The sequence below is a fragment of the Gossypium hirsutum genome, chromosome D13, assembly GCF_007990345.1.
Source record: "Gossypium hirsutum isolate 1008001.06 chromosome D13, Gossypium_hirsutum_v2.1, whole genome shotgun sequence".
Classification (NCBI taxonomy): Eukaryota; Viridiplantae; Streptophyta; class Magnoliopsida; order Malvales; family Malvaceae; genus Gossypium; species Gossypium hirsutum.
The window spans coordinates 15,702,142-15,722,870 of record NC_053449.1 but is presented as its reverse complement, the minus strand read 5'-3'; the positions used below and the strand labels follow the sequence as shown (position 1 = coordinate 15,722,870).

Here is a 20,729-nt window from a genome sequence, read left to right as displayed (position 1 = left end):
CGAATATTGCATATAATTGTTTGGAAATTATATTTATTTTGTTGACTTAGTGACATTATAATATTCACATTGATTTAGACATTTCCAGTAGTAAATGTCATAATAGCACTTATATGTGGATACAAAGTAAAATTATTAATTTGTTACAATTTAGTATAATTGAACACATGTTAAAGTAAACCAGAAGTTTACTAATACAAATGCATTTATTACTTGGCATGGCCAGTTAGACCATCCTGGATCATATATGATGCAAAAATTAATTAAGAATTCATATAGACATTCATTAAAGAACCAGAAGATTATTTAATTTAAAAGAATTCTCATATGTTGCTTGTTCTCAATCAAAATTGATTATTAGAAACTCCCTAGCTAAAGTTGAGATTTAATGTCTTGCATTTCTGAAACGAATATGGGCCCATTCATCTATCATGTGGATGGTTTTGATATTATATGATTTTGGTAGATGCATCTACAAAATAATCACATATGTGTTATCAATTTGCAACCTATCGTTTGGAAGATTGCTTGTTTAAATAATTAATTTCAGTTCATGCAATTAAGACAATTCATCTTGCTAATACTGATAAGTTTATATCTCAGTCTTTTATTGATTGAGTTTGAAAAACTTTTGTAAAAGTTTGTGCATAATAATTTAGAGAAATTATTAATTAAACACCTCTGATTAATGTCTAAACAATTATTTATGAGAACTAAACTTCCTATTTTAATATGAGATTATGTTGATTTACGTGTTGTATGCATCAAGCCAATAAGTTATAAATACTCCCCATTACAATTGGTTTTTGATCAAGACCTAAATATTTCTCATCTTTGAATTTTTGTATGTGCGTATATGTTCCAATTGCTCTACCACAATGCACAAAGATGAGTGAATCCTCAAAGAAAGTTGGGAATATATATTAATTACAAGTTTCTTTATATTATTAGATGTTTTGAATGTATTTGAGATTCAATTATGACATGATTTCTGATTACAATTTTGATTCGATAGTTTACCCGACATTAGGGAGAGAGAAATAATAACTTGTAATGAGTTAGGGGAGAGTAATTTGAACCAGAAGTTCAATAAGGACAACTCATTACAAGTTAACTATTAGATGTATTTACAAACTTAATGAGAATAACCAAGTGTTATATACCATCTAATATTTTAATTTGAATCAAAGTCCCAGTAGGATAGAGGTGCTCGGCCAGACGGCCCTCCCGAAATATGGGAGGATTTGGGTAAAAATATAGGCCCGAAATATGGGCTTGGGCAAAAAAACGAGGCCCGATTAAAAAACAGGTCGGGCCTCGAGCACCACTTTTTTGGCCCAGGCCCGGCCCGGCCCGAATAATAAATATTTTTATTTTTTTTATTTTTTTAAATTTTAAAATACTTTTAAAATACTTTTTTTTAATTTTTTTAATTTTAAAATATTTTTAAAATATTTTTAAAATATTTTTTTAATTTTTTAATTTTAAAATATTTTTAAAATACTTTTTAAATTTTTGTTTTAATTTTTAAAATATATTTTTAGTATTTATTTAAAAACGGGCCGGGCCGGGCCCGGGCTTATGAATTTTTTCCCGGGTCGGGCCTGGGCAAAATTCTAGGCCCATATTTCGGGCCGGGCCCGGTCCATGAGCACCTCTATAGTAGGACAATCAGTTAGAATAAATAATAAATTGATCAGTTCCAAAGATGAAAATTATTCTAGATGGTCATATAGTGGAGGCGGGTGCTCTAGAAGAGACCCAAGGCATAACTAATAAATAAAACTTCAGAAGAGATTCAGCTACCTGAAACTAAATTTTAAAATAATGAAAAATAAGAGATCTCGATAAGTTATGCCAATTCGAGAAAATGTGGAACCGAATAATAAAAGTGGTCGACAAGGATTTTGCATGCAATATTATTATTGAAATAATGAAATAAAAGGAGGATCTTGATTAAATCTATTGAGAAGTATAGATATAGAATAAATTGATCAAAATAAAAAGACACAACTTAAGTACAATTAAATTCGTGGTGTTTTGGACCATTAGTCCAAATATCTGAAGGTATAAAGCCAGTGAAGGTGCAATTGGATTAGTTTTGAAAAAGCGGAATAGAAATATGAAATTTTTCGCTAAGTCTTAGCATTAATTATGAAAATATATAATATTATTTTGTGGTGGATGTAATAACCTTTAGACATATTATTCTGACAATTCATAAAAGATTTAACTTGTGTCTAATGGTTATTGTTACAACCTTTTATGAATCACTATATAGTAAAGTTTATATTAAAATCTTTTTAAGGATTTAGAATGCTAGAAGTATATTAAAATTCTCGGAAAATTATTCATATATATGAATTGAAATAATTGAACATATGTGGTAAATTTGACTTAGTCAATAGTAGTTGAAAGAGGATTATAAAATGGTCTAAAATATCTATTTGTATTTTTATAGAAGGATCATGTTTAAAGTTTGTTATGATTATTGTTGAAACTCTTAAAGAGATCAAAATATATTTCTCTAAATTTCCCTCACTCATGACTTTTAAAAGAATAATAATATAAATGCTTAGTAAATACATTCAAATAGTCATTTGAAAAACTAGTATTCAAGATTGAGTACGTAGAATATGAGAAAATATGTGATGTTTTCATGAGGGGGAGTAAATACGCGTTGCACTCTTTTTCCCTTAATCGAGGTTGTCCCATTGGGTTTTTCTCGTAAGGTTTTTAATGAGGAAGCATATTATGCGTATTATAGATTGTGTACTCTTTTTCCTTCATTAGGTTTTTATCTCACAGGGTCTTTCCTAATAAGGTTTTAACGAGATACATTATTTACCAATGGACATCAAAGGGGGAGTGTTATGAATATCTTATTAAGTGGATGTCCATCATGATCAAGATAAAATTTTAATGTACTTTAATTCTAATAGTTATTAGAATTAAATATTTACTTCTTTTATACTTTTTAGGCCTATAAATAAAGACTCTGATGAAGCATTGTAATCACCTCTTTTAATTAATAAAGTACATTCTATATTGCTTTTATTTTCTTTGTTTTTTATTCTGTTCATCTCTCTTTATTTTATAACAATATATATATTATTAAGCAGTTGATTTTTATAAATTGTTGAATTTTTGTCATGCCAATTCTAATCAAATTAACTTTGTAAAGTAGGAGGATAATTTTTTGTTTGCAGACACACTAATTTTTCAATTTTTATAAAGTAGAGAGATTTAATTAAAGTATATCAACTTTATAGAAAAAATTATTTTAACTCTTTATTTAATTTTTCGTCTCTTTTAATGTTTAAATTTATAATTTTTGTCAAATCACTCATATTAATTTTGTAATATGCCATGTTAACAATCAATTAATTTTTTAAAAAAATTAAAAAAAATAATTTTATACTCTTTTAACAATTTTTAATTTTTTAAAAATATTTTTATTTACATTTTTAAATTAAAAAAGTAATCAATTGCTGACATGACATTCACATGGCAATCCAAGTGTATACCACATTAGCAATGAATTAATTTTAAAAATATTAAGAAAATATTTTTTATAATTTTTATACTCTTTAATAAATTTTTTAAAAAATAATTTTTTGAATTTTTTAAAATTAAAAAAATAATTAATTACCATGTGTCATTTATGAAAAATTAATTGATGATGCCACGTCAGCAAAGTTAACACACATTTAACTTTTTCATCAATTTAATGATGATTTAACAAGCAATATAAGTTTAAAAATTAAAAAAAATTAAATGGAGAGATAAAATGATATTTTTTTTGTAAAGTTGGCCAAATAAATCATTATAGATAATTTATAATTAGACCTTTCTTAGCATGATGAAATCAACATTTCAATCATTTAAAAAGATTTAAAAATTATAAATTAATAATAATTAAGAAAAAGAAAAATATTAAAAATAATACTTATTTTGAAAAAAAAGATAAAATATCTAAAAGATAATGAATATTTAAAAAAAGATAAATATTAAAATTATATATGAACTTTGATTTAATGGGCAATATCATATATGAACTTTGATTTTGTCCAATTTTATATCTGGAATTTTGTTTTGATTCAATTTCCACAAATCACTAACAACATTATCAAGTTAGCACCCTTTTGCATTAATATATTGCATACACAAACAATTATATTAATCCAATATGAAAATAAATGTATGTATTCATTATTTTAAATGTGCGCAATTGCATCAAAATCAAAGTTTCATGCATTCTGTCATGCCCCATTCACGTCAAGACACATGGCAAGTCAAAAAGGCCCCATAGTAGTAAGCCTGCCACCAAAAAGCCGAGAGGCCACCTGCATACTCATCCTTCCGTGGTGACCAACTGGGCAACAGGTGGCCTACTTTTCATTAGGATATGAAGTTGTTAGTCACCAAGCATTACATGAGCTCAGCTGCTTTATCCCATCAAGTCAAAATGAATTATAATATTTGTCTTGTTAAAGACATCCTCATCCCATCAAAGATAGTCCTCCTACGCGTTTTGTAATGATGGTTAAACGGCAAATCCAACACGTTAAACACCATCCTACATGAGATCTCTACCTATAAATACCTCCAAGAACGAAGGAGAATGTATCGACCCTTCAAAAAAACTAAGCTTACACTCTGTCAACACTCTTTCAACCCACAACCTTTACGTTTTCCTTTCCACTAGTATTCATAACCTCCAACTCTTCGCCCCAACTAGGTGAACCAGCCTCCATAGCAACCACCTTTCTCTCCTTAATACTTCTCCCTTGTTATATGTCGTATCAAAATATACATATGAACTACAATTCAACTTTTATGTATATAATTGTATCAAATTAAATATTAAATCAAAATTCATGTATAAATTTAATATTTATCTATTTAAAAAAAATCCCCCAAAAAATCAAAATTTTAATTAATTTTTTATATTTTCAAATTTTTATTAATTCTTTTAATTTTCAATTTAACTTGTATAATTAAATTACCATAACCGACAACTATGGTAAAAAGGTAGAGTAGGTTGCTGAGGCAATGTTTAGAGTATTCCTTGTGTCGAAGCTACTCTTTTTCTTGTACATTTTATTGTTTCTCTAATAAAGTAACTTGCTTTCACTTATATTATCAGACTCAATTATAAACATACCTAAACTGAAAATTTCAAGTAACATGACTTAATAAACCTTTTGTTTTTTCTTATTTGGCTTGCAATCCAATCAAGAAAACAGCAAAACTTCACAGATGAATTGAGTAGTTGACTAATAAAATATTTTACCACAGAAAAATGAATTTTTTAAAATATATTTTATGATTTAATTTTGGTACTTTAATTTAATTTTAAAATTTTAATTTTGAAATGGTAATAATTATATTTATTAAATCAAAATTTGCTATTATTTTATATTAGGTGTAAGTTGCGAATTTAATTACTATTCCTTAATTTAATTTTTTTTAGTCTTTATACTTTTCGATTTTTAAAATTCTCAATTAGATCCATCAATTAAAATTATTTTTAAATATTTTGAAAATAGTAAACTATATTGGTTCTATTTTTTTTAAAAAGAAAAGATGACCAAGGGGAAAATCTACTCAACAGTAGACTCCTCAAGCTGCTCTCTATTCCTAGCACTATCTTGCTCCAAAATGCTCACCAACCTATATGGTGGCTGATCAAAGAGGACCATATCAATGTCAAACGATCTTCCCATCCTCGCAAGCCTATCTGCGCAGCTTTCAGTAGCAGCTTCCAATTCCGTTAACAGTAGCGCCAAATCTGTTGGATCTCTGTTAAAACATGGGGTCACCATGCTCCCGTTGCACCATGTGGACCAGCAGTGCATTATCTGATTTTAATCACAATTGTTTGGGTAGAATTGAAATTTTAAAATTAAAAAAATATATATTGAGTAAAAATTATTAAATTAGAATAAATGAGTTGGATTGTACGTCTAAGCTTGGAAATCTAGTCGAAATATGAGAGTTTGTATAAAAATACAACTTAAAGAGGGTGTAAAGAGGGATTGACCAAAATACATCCTATCTTGTCTATAATCATAATACAAAAGGTATTTTACATGTTCTCAAAGATTGTTTGACCGCTAAAGAAGTTTGGTTAAATTTGGTACCTACAACAATCTCAATTTCTTTTTAAAAAATATCCTAGATTGGGTTGGAATAAATTTAAGAATTATGGGCAGTTTGCTAAGGGTTAAGGCTCCCTGGGCAAACCCTCTTTGGTTTGGTCACATGGTATCTTTGGAAGAATATGAACTTATTTATCTTCTAAGGTTTATCATGAAGTTTAATAGAGACCGTTAAAATATTAGTATGCTGGGCAAGACAGTACAATGCTACTCATGCGTGGGAGTCAGAGTAGTAATTAATTAGGAGAAGTATTAAGTTAAGATAGTAATTATAACATTATTATGATTATTTAATTTTGGTAGGTTTTTTCACCAAAAACAAAAAAGAGTTATATCCAATTATTAAATTTTTACTTAAAATTTAAAAAGGTAATTTATTTTTAAAATTTAGAAATAGAAAAACCGGAGCGACTTGAAACATAGTTTTATCTAAATTTTCTATTGCGAATCCAAAAAGTTAACTTTAGAGCACGGCAGTCAAAACTAACGCGAAGTTTTGTTTTTGTTTTTATTTTTAAAATTTTCAATCAAATCCCTTTCTGGCCAGAACGAGCACCGCTACCGCTAGCTTATTCACCCAGCAATAATAGTTGTATTTTTCCACATTTAAATACAAAAAATCAAAGCCCCTAATTCAATTAAACATCATTTTTCTTTCCCCAGCTTCTCAATTTCAGGTACCTTCTTTTTCTTCTTTTACAATATATCTCTTCAAATTTTATTTAGTTTTATACAAAAATTCCCAATCCGTAATTGCTTATTCCTTTTCAAGTTTAATTTGGTAGTTGTTGCTTGTTTTGTTGAAATTTATTTAAATTTCGGCATAAGGGATGTGGTTTTTTGCTTGTTCCTTTATTTTCATAGCATCAACTATAGGAGATTCGATAATTGAGAATTTTTCGAATACTAGTTCTGGTGATTGATATATCAATAGGTTAAAAGGTGTTGGAATTTGTTTTGATGATCTTTGCTAAAGCTCTCCTTTTTGGTTAAAATAAAGATATTATGCAATGATTTTCTGTTTGAATTACGGTTTCTTTTTAATGATGAATTACTTTTTTTTTTAATTGTTAACGTTTGAGTTCCTAAAGCACTAAGGGTTCATACTGTTAGGGGCTCTTGGTTGGGAGCTGTTACAATGTACCGACCTGTGGCTACAGCTGCAGCCACGGGGGGAGTCCCAACTGACAATGGGGACTATGTTGTGACTTTGGATCAAGTCCCACGGTGGAATGATGCAGAGATTAGGTCTTCCTTGGAGTATGAGAATGAAGATCCTTCATTTTCAAAATCCTTTTTATCCGACCCCTTAACCTCTCCTGGGGAGGAGAGTGGAAGTAATGGGTTGGCGTCGAGGTTTCCGGTCGATCATGAAATAAACTCAAAGATATACTTGTGGAGGGGACAGCCGTGGAACCTTGAGGTTGATGCTGTTGTTAATTCTACAAATGAGGTAAACAGTAAGTTTTCCCTACTTATTTGATGCTTACGGATGCCAAGTATTTTGCTGAATCACATGAATTGCATAATCATTGGATATTAACAACTTAGAAATTTTCACTATTGCACGTATGTTACATGGTCAAGCCAATGTGGAAATGAAAATTATTAGAAAAGTCTATTAATAACATTGGAACTGTGGTAAATTGCTATATGAGGATAGAGTTGATTAACCAAATGATATAAAACAGAGCTACTTTCTGAGGAGGCTTGATTGCTTATAACATGGATGCACAAAATTGACCTGCATTTGCTTCACCACTTCATTCAAAATTTTGGAGCCGATTGGAGTTTTTCCTTTTTTGTTCCACGCATGAGTACATTTAATTCATCCTCTGTTTCTCTAAAAATGAGGAAATGTTGTGAATATTGTTGGATTTTTTAGTGGGTAAGTGTGATCCTTAATGTTCTGATATAAGGAACTCATTTAATGGTTTGATTCCATTAAGGATAAAGCTGCCTCGCCCAAGAATGAATCATTAATTAAAGAAGTCAATGTTCTGATTTATTTTTTACATTCTTGGATGCAGAGCATGGATGAAGTACACAGTAGCCAAGGTTTGCATGCAGCAGCTGGGCCTGGTCTTGCAGAAGAATGCACGACGTTGGTATGCTAAATATTAATCGGGAAGATATGATGTTGGAACTGTTTCCATGGATGCATTTCATGATCTATTGCACCACATTGATAGCTCTGTTCTAAGCTTTTCTATAGTTTATGACAAATCTTTATGATTCTATAGCAAGTTGCCTTGATTAATTTCAACCTGAAGCAAGAATGACTTAAAGGACCTTTTATGGACAGGGAGGCTGCAGAACAGGGATGGCCAAAGTTACTAATGCATATGATCTTCCTGCTAGGTGTGTATGTCCACGTTCTTGTATCACTTCAGACTGTAAAAATTTGATGGTTTTTCAAAGATAATATTGATACTTGCAACTGCTTCATTTCAATGATGTTCTTCAAGAAATTAGATTGACACTGCATTTTTGTTTATTATACGAAATGTACTACTTTCCTGTGTTAATGCTTAAAATGTTTGACATCCTTTTTTTACCCACGTACTTCATCAATTACTGTTTGTCCAGTATGTTGTCATCATTTTGTTTTGATCATGCACGGGCCAGTTTTGTGATCATGGTGCATAAACTGTTGTTCATAGCTCCAATTTGAGCTGCAATGCCTGAGTCCTGATATGCTTGTTATATATCTTTTTTAGAATTTGACTAAAACTGTTATAGGTTAGGTTTTAGTCATGACATCTTGTGTTAGACTGAAAACCTGATGGTTTTATGTATCATATTGTTAGGAGAGTTATCCATACTGTTGGTCCCAAGTATGCAGTAAAGTATCATACTGCTGCGGAGAATGCTCTGAGTCATTGTTATCGATCTTGCCTTGAACTTCTTATTGAAAATGGTCTTCGGAGGTTTGTATTTCACAGATGCTGTATTCTGTTTCTTGATTTCTTCATCTGTTGTTTTACAGGTAAGATACTTACTATTTTGATGTGTATCAATGCAGTATTGCTATGGGCTGTATATACACAGAGGCTAAAAACTATCCCCGTGAACCAGCTGCACATGTGGCTATAAGTGAGAAAATGTCCTAAATTGTTACAGCTCTTTGTCTGATTTCGTTGATATTTTGTGAACTTAATATCTGGATTTTCAAAGATTTTGTTTTCTTAGTATCACGTTTTCCTATTTCTTCTCATTATGTGCTAATATTATTACAGAAAGTGAGGAATAAAATTCGAAACTTTGAAATGGTTTTCTTATCAAATGAACGAGAAAAAGTAATATTGAAAGATGTTCTTGTTCCTTGAATATTTGAAATGGATTGGTGCCAGTTGTGCATATAATTTTTTCAAGTTGACTCTTTCAATGTGTTATAGGAAATACGATGTATTGGGGCCATTTACTTTTGTATAACATCCATTGCGTTTAATTGACATGCATGCCATCCAAAATATTCATCCAAATGCATAATATTTTACGAGGGATAAAACTCTTTTAAAAAATATCTCTGTTTGGATTTACATGCCTATGTTTCATATACTATGTTATTTAAACTGTTTTGGAGGTTGAATATTTCTTGTTTCAAACTTTTTCCCGTTCTTCAGGGACTGTTCGCCGATTGCTTGAAAAGCAGAAAGATAAAATTACTGCTGTTGTCTTTTGTACTAGCACATCATCTGATACTGAGATCTATAAGAGGTATCATACTATTATTTTTCATTTTTACTACCTTGCAGAGATGGTTTTTTTGTTTGGGTAAATTGTTATAATTCCTTCATGTCTGGAGGAATTTGATAATTATTTTTCTTTTTGCTTATGCTTAAAATTGTTATAATTTCTTCTCATTTGATGTTGTAAATTGTAGATTACTTCCACTTTACTTTCCTCGAGATAAGCATGAGGAGGCGGTGGCCATATCTAAGCTTCCTGCTGATGTTGGGGATGAAAATGGTGAGACTATCATTCATGAGCGTAAAATCAGAATAAAGCCATTGCCCAAAAAGGTCATCCCAAAGCCTTCCCAACCTCCAGCTGAAGTCCCTGCTAGTGATGTAGGTTTGGTACAAAGGTCAGTCCCTGTGCAGATATTGGAATATAGGTGTATCCATAATTCAACCTTGTGCATTTGTGGTTTAATATGCACTTTCTCCAACATTTTAATGATTAACAACATCTCTAAGAGACTAAGTGTTTTTCAGTGGAACATATCAGCAATTTGAATTCCATCCAAGCTGTTCCTTGTGATAGCAAGTTTAACTTACAAACGGAGTAGTTTCTATTCAATATTTTGGATTCCCCTTGGAGCATATTTCTTGTTGTGGGCAAGTGCTACTTGCGATCCTAATTGTTCTTTAAGAAATTTGAAGTGTTTTTGTTTCTCTCTTAGCCACTCTCTGTTACATATATGCATGCATTTGCATCATGAACACTTCCAAAAGCTACACACCTTATGAAGGCTGGTTTTTGACTTGACTTTGCCAACCTTTTATGGATTATGCATTTCTCCATTATGCATTTGGATACATTAACCCATGTAAAGCTATATACCTCACTGAGGTTGGTTGGAAATCTGTTGGGTGGTCTAATCACTCTTCCCTTTCTAGAATGATGCAGTTCATTTTATTTGTTGCCACATATGGATGCTCGTACTTGTTACATTCTGTGATAAGACATGAGATTTGTTTTTTTCCCCATATTTGTGGATTTGATAGGTTTTGAGGAATATATTATTAAAGCAAGAAGTAAATCTTACTATTTTACTTATGTCTAAGTTGCTAGAGAATTAGAATTCGCGAAATGTAACAAACCATTGCTCCGCGGAGATCCCATGTAGTTTTTTGTCAGTTTTCAAGTCTTCTCTTTCAGTTGTCATGGTTCTTTTGATTACAATAAATGATCATGGTCTATTTGAATTTCAAGTCATTAATTAACCATGTCAAATAATTGTTTATTTTTCAGAAACTCAAGTTACTTAGATACATATTTGGATCCTGCTTTCATGTCCCTGATGAAAGATCCAGACCAGAGACGCCAGGAACGATGGGAAAAAACTGCTCAAGCCCGAGGTGGTTGGAATTGTGCTAAGATGCTTGGTTTTGGTGACATAGGTGGGCCTCCATTATCTGCTGCAGAAGAATACTCACTTCACTCCAGATGTCTTGCTAAGGCAAATTCTCTTAATCTTTCTGAAATTGCAGAGATGAAAATTCTGTAAGTTTATCATGCAGATCTCCTTCCATTTTTCCCATCTTGAATTAGCATTCCTTGTTATTATATTTCATTATCTGTTAGAATTGGTTAAACTCTTGATTTTTCACCGGTTAATTGGTTTTCTTCACTATCAGTCACTGGAAGCACATTATGATAATAAACAAGCTGCTGAAGTTTTGAGACAGTTTACTCTCCCTGTCGTTTTCTTAATGTCTCATTTTTATTTGTTGGCTTTTACTCTTTGTGAGACCATGGTTCATTTAGTATGAACCACATTAATTTCATAAATGTTCAGATTACTCCTGGTTTGAATACAATGTTAGTTTATTTGTTTTGTGTCAGTTATCGCGGGGAGTGGACAGTGATTGTTGTTGGGACATTTCTTGCTTTTGAGCGTTTCATTCTCTATGTTGTAAGTATTAGCTTCCAGTTCTTTTGTTGGATATTTAAAATTCATACTGTCTCATTGAATACACATAATTTAAATAGCTTGATGTTGGGAAGTATTTGGTATGGACACTCAATTGGATACTATTATTGATAACTGCCTTTTGAGCAAAAATTTTTTTAATTATTAATTTCAGGAATTTGAACCTTTGATACAGAAGCCTTATACTATTGTATACTTCCACTCTGCAGCATCATTACAAGTGTAAGTATTGTATGGTTATGAGAAATTTGGCTTATTTGATGCACTTTAAAGAAACTACCTGGGGTTAATGTTTGGTGGGATTCGTTAAATGTTTTTGTTCTCTGAGTGAAGGCTTTTTGACCTTTCGTTGTTAAACAATGCTATTATCTCAGTATCATAGCATAGCTGCTGGCTGTCAGTTCTTTCCTAGTTGTGAAGTTGATTTATCTGATCACCAAATGTTAACATATATGAAAACAGAGAGGAAGCAAACGATAATGGGGTAAGAATCTGTATGTGATTTACTGAGTGATCAATAATTTCTTTACACTTATGATAGCTAGTCAATCTTCGAGCTCCTCATACAACTCGTTCACTGATGTTGCATGTAATATTTTCTAATATTAGAACAATTCCTAGACATTGACAAAATCACAAGCAAAATTGCATAACTCAAAGCAATGAAAACAAACAAAAAGGTTGTGCCTTGTCTTGGGAAAATAAAATCTTGGTTAGGAAATTTTGATTTAATTAATACAAACCAGTCTTGGTTATGGTTAAATTCGATGTGAATTTTTATTCCCTGCTCATGTTACCCCTTTTTTTTTTTTTTTGTGTGTTCTGGAATAACCAGCCAACCGGACTTGGGATGGATGAGAAGATTACAGCAAATACTTGGTCGGAAGCACCAACGTAACTTGCATGTATGTAGGCTATTCCTAATGTTTTTAGTATTCATACACAACAATAGTTATTTTATCATTTTACATGTTTTGCATAGGCAATATATGTTCTCCATCCTACATTTCACTTGAAGACTGCAATTTTTGCTCTGCAAATGTTCGTGGATAAGGTGGTATGTCTTAACTCTTAACTATTTCTCTCATTGAAGACTGATTTAACTGCTGAGGAATCTTGGTAACTTGATGTTCTTGGAAATGATATACAGGTATGGAAGAAAGTGGTATATGTTGATAGGCTTCTGCAGCTATTCAAATATGTTCCTCGCGAGCAGTTGACCATCCCTGATTTCGCGTTTCAGTTGAGTGTTCTAGTTTTATCCTTTTATCATATAAAACGAAGCATCACATCATTTATAGTCTTTTGGCAAGGGATGTTCTTATGCAGTCCTATAATCCAATCAAGTTATCCAACAGTTTTTTTTCATGATTCAGCTTAGTTATATTGTATGTTGATAGAAATGATTCTAAACATTTGATTAACACTGATATTGCAGGCACGATATAGAAGTGAACGGTGGAAAGGGTCTTATTGTAGACCCTCGAACGAAATACGTATATCATCGACCATAGAACATTTAAATACACAGTTTCAGAGTTGATGAAAGCCAGTAATTCTTGGTTTGATTTCCTCATCACCTTGTATTTGTAGGCAGGTAGTGGGTTGGTTGTGTTTGGTTTTTCATGTAGATATGTTTCTTTTTATTCGCTGAATTTTTTGAGCAATGATTTGTTTGTTAATAATGTATATTTCATGGTGATGTGGGCTTTTCTATTTGATTTCACCATGTTGCACTACATCCTGAGAAAGGGGACTCTTTCTTGGCATGTTTTAAAGAGGGGAAGGGATTGTCCGGGTTTTGAATCTGTCGATTATGGACATGGTCTCGACTTTAGACAGATCAGATTGTAAGTGTTGAGCTTTGAATTCTTATTTGTACTTCATTTTTTGAATGAATCATTACCGTTCAAATCTGTCGTTTTCTATTTTTATTTAAAAAAAAACATTTTAAAGTTATTTTCACTCATTTAAAATATAAATATTTATTTTTGCACTATAAAACTAAGAAATTATAAATTAAGTAAAAATAAAATTCAACCTGTAAACAGAAATTCAAACTGAATAAAATACATTTAAAAAATAATCAAAATAAATATAATTTATTTTGAATAAAATAGAATCAATATTTCTTTGCTCCAGCCCAGTAACACAGGCAAGAAATGATCCAGGTTGGCTGCTGGCCTATGGGGCCTAAGGAATCTTACGTGTCAGGATTCTGTTCAATAACACACTCGATCCTGTAATCCACAGATTGCATATAGTTTTTTATCTTTATTTTTAATTCTACCCTTCCCTTCATCTCAGTCGCTGAAAGCCTGAAATTAATGAAGTTTCTCCTTTTTCTTTTTGATAAAAAAGCCTGAAATTAATTTTGTGAGGACGAAATTAAATACCCAGAATTTCATTTTAGTTGGTTTCAATCAAGAACGAGGAAAAAAAATCATTTTGTTTCCCAAGAAAAATGGTGCAGACCCTTTCATTAAGCGGTGCTTTAACAACCTCTGGAAACACGGCTGTTTATGGAACAGAAGTAGGCGGGAGGCGGCATTTTGAGATAATTGGAAAAGGTCATATGAAATATGGGATTAGTAGACAATACTTCTGGCATGGGTATGTACCAAGTTTTTACTTTAATGGCAATCCCAATTTGTTGAAGAAAAGGAACTTTGGGGTTAAAGTTGGTTGGCCGTTTAAAGGAGGTGACCGGGAATTGGGTGCAAGCTCAGAGCGTAGTGAGACTGCTAATGAAGATATACTGATTTTCTTTTTCCAATTAGACTTGGCTACTCAAGTTCAGGTTTGGTGATGTGAGCTTGTGTTTTTTTTTTCATCTATGATATGAATTTTTATCTTTTATTAATAGTTGTTTCTGTTTATCTCTCAGTTCATAGGATTTGGTCATTTTTTATGTTGTTTTTCTGTGGATTTGCAGCGTGCTTTGAACTTGGAAGAATATGAATTTGCACAGCAACTTAGAAATAAGCTTACTGAGGTTAGAACTTAGAAAGACCTGATATTAATTGTTGGACTCTTTTGGAAGCTTTCCACTGGCTATTAGTTGTTAATGAAATGATTACTTTGGTAGATTTTTAGTTTTCTTTGTACCCATTTTGCATGCATCAGTTCTTTATTTCTTTATATAGTATCATTAATTTATGTAAGCTTGGTTGGTACAATGTGTATCCATGTTTGTTCATAAAAAATGGAGTAGAGAAATGTGTATGTAAGTGTCTTTTCATTAACAAGTGTTCTGCTATGAAGGTTGAAGCAGAAATCCTTAAGCAGCAAGAAGCAAAAAGAGGTTTGTCCTCAAAGAGTGAAGCTCAAGATAAGGCTCTAAGTCTTGTGCGTCTACGGTGAGTCCCCTCGCTTATGTTATATGCACTCTTCTTATAGTGCAGAGTATTGATTTTTGTGAGAGATTGCGGATTTGGAGTATCTTCTTTTTTATTTTTTATTTAGATACACTTGAGTGCTTCAGGCTATTCATTTTCTTTGTTTCATTGCAGTGGAGAACTGCACAATGCAATCAAGAATGAAAATTATGCTTTGGCAGCTCAATTACGGGATGACATTTCTAAACTCGAGGCTGAATCTTTGGCTGCATCTGCAAAAGCATTGGCATATGAAAATGCACAATACACTTTTCGTTTGGGACAGAAAGTTCAGCATAAAATTTTTGGTATACCATCAAACATGACTTCCACTAAATTATATCAGCTATTAGTTTCCTTCCTTTGTTTCTTCTCCTCCATCCCTTTCCCCTAAATTCCACTATTGGGAATTGATTTCCTTTTCCTTTTCTATTTAATAATTCCTTTATATTTCAGTATTCTTTTGCTTGTCGATGTGCTACAGCTTTTGTACTCATTCAGCCTCCCTCTTCCCCCCTCCCCGAAAATCCCACCCTTCTTTCTAAAGATAGAGAAAGATAGGTCAGAGAGAAGATGAGAGCGAAGTACAACCCTGTAAAGTATTACATCTATCGAGATTTCCTGTGACAAGCATTAATACAAGGTTCTTGTCCTCTTGTCTTGTCATTCCCTACTTGTTTATATTATTCAGGTTATCGAGCTGTAATTTGTGGGATGGATCCAGTGTGCTGTGAATCAAGTACATGGATGGAAGCTGCACAGGTTGAAAAGTTGTCTCATGGTTCTAATCAGCCATTTTATCAGGTTTGATTAGTACTTATATTTAAATTCATCTGGAATGGGCAGTATACTTATCTTATAATCGAGATATTATTTAGCTTTCAATGCAATGAACCCCATGTATGTTATGTCTGCTCTTCTTTTCTTGAAGCCTCCTAAGTTTTGCAATGGCCAATGAACTTTCTCTTTTGGTATGGATATATTATTATGACATAGAAACCAATAAAACATAATTTCTATACAGAAACAATAAGTATTTGGATCAGAAAAATCCTGGTAGGCCTTATGAGTGCTTCCTTTAAGATTTTACGACACAATAAACAAATATGACCGAGCTCAATAGTGCGCTAACTTCTCTTTGCCTATTTTCTAGTTGATGATTGTTCAAAATTTGGACCTTATACACTTGACCTTCATTGCTTTTCCGTTCTGACTATCAATTGAATAACCAGTTAGTCTCTGCCACTGGAAACTTATTTCCTTTAGTGCATGTTAGTGTGTATTGCCAGGTCATTCCAGCATTGAGGATGCGCTGATGGCATCCACAATATTTACATGCCGTCTTTGTTTAATATTCAGGGAATGTGCTTTTCCTGCCTCAAAAAGATTACCAAAAATAAAAGAACCTTTATTTAAAATTTTCAGTTATAAAAAATGTTAATTATCATTCATATTGTTTCTTACAATGTCGACTAAATAAGAACATGCTTTTTATGTGGTATAAGGTCAGTTAATCATAGACAATTTTTCCTTGTAATATTGATAGGATCATGTGCTACAGAAAGAAAGGGGATAGCTGTTGCGTGCTTTGCCCGGAAAAGGAGACTCGTGTCCCTATTCAGAAAAAAACTTTCTAAAATCTTACCATGATTTATTGCAGTGATAATGTTCAAAGATTCTGAGAAATCAGAGGAAATAATTTGCTTTACCTGGAAAGATTTTTCATTAGAGTACACTAATAAGGGTTAAACGCCATAGTACCGAAATACAAATCTATAAAATAGCAGCAACTACGACGAAGAGCATGCATGATATAGAATGGGCTGATTTAACCATATATTCTAATGTGGTCTGTGTTGTTTGTCAGGTCTTGGTTGATGTATATGCAGACCCCAATCTACTAGTAGCATATGGTAAACCATTTCGGTATTGCTGTTGGCTTGATTCCTTTTGATATAGATTACCTTTGTCTCTTTAGCTGTTTGAAATTGGTAGTTTCTCCATCGTTATCTCTTTTTAATTTGATGAAGTTATGATCTTTTTGCCTAGTTCTTACCTCTGATAGCAATGCTAGATATATTTGTATTGTAGTAACTTTTTGAAAGTCATGTAGCTACTCCACTGGTGAACTCAATTTATGTTCCTTTATGCTGCAGTTCCTGAGGAGAATCTTTTAGCCCCAGAACAACCAGATTTGGTGAGTGGAACTGTAATTAACAGAACATAATACTTGATACCATCCTCTTCGATTCACCGTGGCTGCCTATATCCATGTGCAGAGACGGTTTGACCATCCCTATGTTTCTTTTCTATTCTACGGGATGGATGCAGCCGGTGATTTCATCCCTATCAAGCAGCTTCGTGAGAAGTACAACAGGCCTCGCCATGAAATTCCCCTCGATCCCGAAGGTGACGAAGGTGGTGGTGGTGCTGCATGAACAAATAAGGCCTCATTTTCATCAATAGTGGGGAAGCAAGTATATGATGAAGACACTGGTTTCAGGCATAGCCATTGTATCTTTCCTTTCTCTTATACTTTCCAGCTGGGAAATGGTGCTTTGTATGTAGATATCACTAGTTAAAAATTTTTACTGAATTCTAACTCTATAGGCAATGGGGTAGTTGCCCCAAAAGTCATTTTCTACTAAAATTTCCAGAATTTTATCGGATTTACTTGCACCTCAAGTCTCCAAAACCATGAGTTATATTTTGAATTGATGCTTAAATTTCAAAATATTTTAATTGAATCTTTAAAGATCTGTCTTTTGTCACTTTAATTGTCAATTTTGATGTTAAATGTCAATTTGGATTTAAGGTGTTTAAGATTATTTATTAATCCACATGTTTAGAAAAGGGTTAGGCATAATATTTTAGAACACCACAATTTTGGAGGTAAGTACAGTTAATCTTCTCTAGAATAGCATATTTTGTATGCTTATAAAGAGGTGGTTGTTATATATATAACATGTTATAGAGAGAGAATTATTATAAACTTACTGAAATTTTCATCAAATAAAAAAAATGTGAATTATGTTAAAAAAAAGTGAGAATCAAATAAAAAGAAGAAGAAGATGTACATGCATTATTGTTTTTATGCATATTTTAAATTTTTTTGTATGATTAATTATGAAATTCGTTAATGTAGCAAGTTCAATCAATCAATTGGAGTTACCAAATTAAATAATTAATTTATCATGAGTTATTAAATTCAAATAATCAATTTATAAGTTTATAATGTTTCAAAGAAATAAAAAATTTATTGAATTGATATCTTTAATTCCACTCATCGAAGATTATTTTCATTTAATAAAATATAATTAATAGATTTTTGCATGTGAAATTTAGTTTGTGCTTCTTAAAACTTGGTTTACTCTGTTTTGGTATTGTTGGACTGTCTCAGACTGTTTTTGTTTTGAACTTTTATTTTCTGTTTTAAAACGTTTTATCATTTTAAAATTATAATTACAACATCAACAAAACATTAGATTTTCAAAATTCAAATTGCGTTTTCCAAACTGAATTTAACTAACAGTTCTGTTGCAAACATAAGCGTTTTATTATATATATTTATTAATTAACAAGTTAAGTAAGAAATATATTTTCTTTTAAAATGATCCGGGATTGTTTTTATCAAAAGCTTGCATTATTTCTACAAACCCAAATGATTTATGGATTTTTAAAGTGAATCATAGTAACTTCTCTAGATCTGGCCGTAACGTCTACACCGGGTTTGAGATATTATAAAAAATACTCAATTAAGCCCTCTTAAAATTTTAAAAATATTTACAAAATCATAAACAAAATTTATTAAAAAAGTTATAACATTTTAAAATTATTAAAGAATTATTAAAAAATAACAATACCGACCCATTAAAATCTAATGGTTATAAGATTTTAAAAAAATTGACCCGTACTCTTTTATTGGGTCGGTATTGTTATTTTTTAATAGAAATTTTAAATTTTTTATAACTTTTTTTTTATGAATTTTGCTTTTACTTTTTTAATAATTTTTAAAATTTAAAAGGGCTTAATTGATTATTTTAAAAAAAGTTGTTATTGAGGGCTTCTTTTGACTCTTTAGCCTTATTGGTTTAAAAAAAAATTCTAATTTACTTCCACTAACCAAACGTAATCAATAATGTTTAAATTTGAATGAAATCAATAACCAAATGTAATCAGTGTTTATTTATCTTAACCAAACGTAATTTTCATACTACCTTCATTAATCTTTACATTTCATCCTTACAGACTTGGTTTCTGAAAATAGAGTTCCAAAATTGTATTTTCCGACACCACTAAAAATCGGATCTTTACAATATCAATACATACCGGTACCAAGAGAAAAAGGATACGCGCTCTTTAGTACGGTACTTAGTACATTGTTTTGGACCCAGAGTGAATCAAGAGAGAAAAAAAAATCCTTGGTCTTTTCTATGAATATTGGATTTTGAAAGTTTGTAGTTTTAAAATAAATTTTAAAATAAAAAAAATCATGTGTTATGAAATTAAGCTTGAATTTGCTAAAATTTAAATCATATCCCCAAATCTTAGATTCCAAAACCGCTATTAAACTATTACTGCTATTTCTGCTCTTGTCTTACAGATTGCAAGTTAAGCATGCCTATTGCTACTGTTAAACTGAATACATGTTAAGCATGTTTATTGTTTCTGTACTGTTCTGTTACAAGCATGACATTTTGCATTTCATGGGGTGGGACGATATGAATGAATGAAACACCAACAGTTTATCTGAAAACTTTTTATCTGAAAATACTTGTCACATTCCAAAAACCAAGTTATAAGAATTGGGTTTGTGAAAATCGAGAGTGGTCACGCCCCGATTTTTAAGGTTATCTTCATGTGTTTGTAAAATAAATCGAGGGTTTCAAACGGATACTGAAATTAGGGTCATAAATAATTAATTTAAAGTATTAAAATAGAATAATCAAGTTTTATTATATTAATTAGTCTAAAAAGAAACTTGATTACGAGGTATAATTTGAAAATAGTTTGTTTTAATTGAGTTAGGACCTAATTGGAAAATGAGTGAAATGAATTAAAATATTAATAATGAAACTTGACTATGAGTATTAATTATTATATATAAACTAAAGTAGAATGTGGTAGGAACTACAAAGTTAAATAAATTCATAAAAAATGAGTAAATGTGTAAGCTAATAAAAGATATGTAAGTTGATCCCGAAATAAATATATACAATTAAGTGACTAAAATAAGGAAGGAATGAGATATAGATTGAGTGGTTATGTATCGCCCTCAACTCGATCCAATTTGTTGGATCCGGATTTTGGGTGTTAGCCCCAAACGAATACAGACTTGAATTTAAAATTGATTACTATAACTCACAATTATTTACAAATTTAATTGAACACCTAAATAACAATGATATACATATACAAAAGTAAGTAGAGATATTTAATTACAACAATTATCCTTAATAACATAACTTATTACAATTGTCCTAAGTATAGGCTTCTATGTAATACTACTGACTTTAACATGCCGTC

General features: G+C 31.3%; 2 protein-coding genes across 8 annotated transcripts; both read left to right on the top strand.

The window, feature by feature from the left end:
• The first annotated feature begins 6,625 nt into the window (after window positions 1-6,625).
• Window positions 6,626-13,742, top strand: LOC107920321 (protein GDAP2 homolog). Of its 5 annotated transcripts, XR_005922767.1 has the most exons (16): window positions 6,626-6,841; window positions 7,278-7,617; window positions 8,195-8,272; window positions 8,470-8,525; window positions 8,975-9,094; window positions 9,190-9,260; window positions 9,791-9,884; window positions 10,051-10,284; window positions 11,145-11,396; window positions 11,739-11,812; window positions 11,979-12,048; window positions 12,201-12,310; window positions 12,662-12,731; window positions 12,809-12,883; window positions 12,977-13,068; window positions 13,265-13,322. XR_005922767.1 is itself a non-coding variant. In XM_041108784.1 (15 exons), the coding sequence occupies exons 2-15, from the start codon at window positions 7,303-7,305 to the stop codon at window positions 13,338-13,340; spliced, it is 1,674 nt and encodes a 557-aa protein (XP_040964718.1). In that variant the 5' UTR covers window positions 6,629-6,841; window positions 7,278-7,302; the 3' UTR covers window positions 13,341-13,742. The 5 variants fall into 5 exon arrangements, 4 of the variants coding, with proteins under 4 accessions (XP_040964718.1, XP_040964717.1, XP_040964720.1 ...); XM_041108784.1 differs by lacking the exon at window positions 12,201-12,310 and having other exon boundaries at window positions 6,629-6,841; window positions 12,809-12,880; window positions 13,265-13,742; XM_041108783.1 differs by lacking the exon at window positions 12,201-12,310 and having other exon boundaries at window positions 6,629-6,841; window positions 13,265-13,742.
• A 276-nt stretch (window positions 13,743-14,018) lies between these two features.
• On the top strand, window positions 14,019-17,882 carry LOC121225045 (clp protease adapter protein ClpF, chloroplastic). Of its 3 annotated transcripts, none has more exons than XM_041108787.1 (8): window positions 14,019-14,626; window positions 14,762-14,821; window positions 15,091-15,185; window positions 15,339-15,511; window positions 15,895-16,007; window positions 17,071-17,116; window positions 17,360-17,400; window positions 17,483-17,882. In XM_041108787.1, exons 1-8 carry the CDS (start codon window positions 14,291-14,293, stop codon window positions 17,639-17,641), a joined length of 1,023 nt encoding a protein of 340 aa, XP_040964721.1. In that variant the 5' UTR covers window positions 14,019-14,290; the 3' UTR covers window positions 17,642-17,882. The 3 variants fall into 3 exon arrangements, with proteins under 3 accessions (XP_040964721.1, XP_040964723.1, XP_040964722.1); XM_041108789.1 differs by having other exon boundaries at window positions 14,084-14,626; window positions 17,071-17,129; window positions 17,483-17,688; XM_041108788.1 differs by lacking the exon at window positions 14,762-14,821 and having other exon boundaries at window positions 14,087-14,626.
• Window positions 17,883-20,729: the final 2,847 nt, after the last annotated feature.

Coding starts and splice junctions, on each gene's coding strand:
- LOC107920321 (XM_041108783.1), top strand. CDS start 7,303: ATGTACCGACCTGTGGCTACAGCTGCAGCCACGGGGGGAGTCCCAACT. Junction 11,397..11,738: donor ATTGCAGAGATGAAAATTCT/GTAAGTTTATCA, acceptor GTTTTGTGTCAG/TTATCGCGGGGAGTGGACAG. Junction 12,049..12,661: donor TCTGCAGCATCATTACAAGT/GTAAGTATTGTA, acceptor TGGAATAACCAG/CCAACCGGACTTGGGATGGA.
- LOC121225045 (XM_041108787.1), top strand. CDS start 14,291: ATGGTGCAGACCCTTTCATTAAGCGGTGCTTTAACAACCTCTGGAAAC. Junction 16,008..17,070: donor CTAATCAGCCATTTTATCAG/GTTTGATTAGTA, acceptor GTTGTTTGTCAG/GTCTTGGTTGATGTATATGC. Junction 17,401..17,482: donor CCCCAGAACAACCAGATTTG/GTGAGTGGAACT, acceptor ATCCATGTGCAG/AGACGGTTTGACCATCCCTA.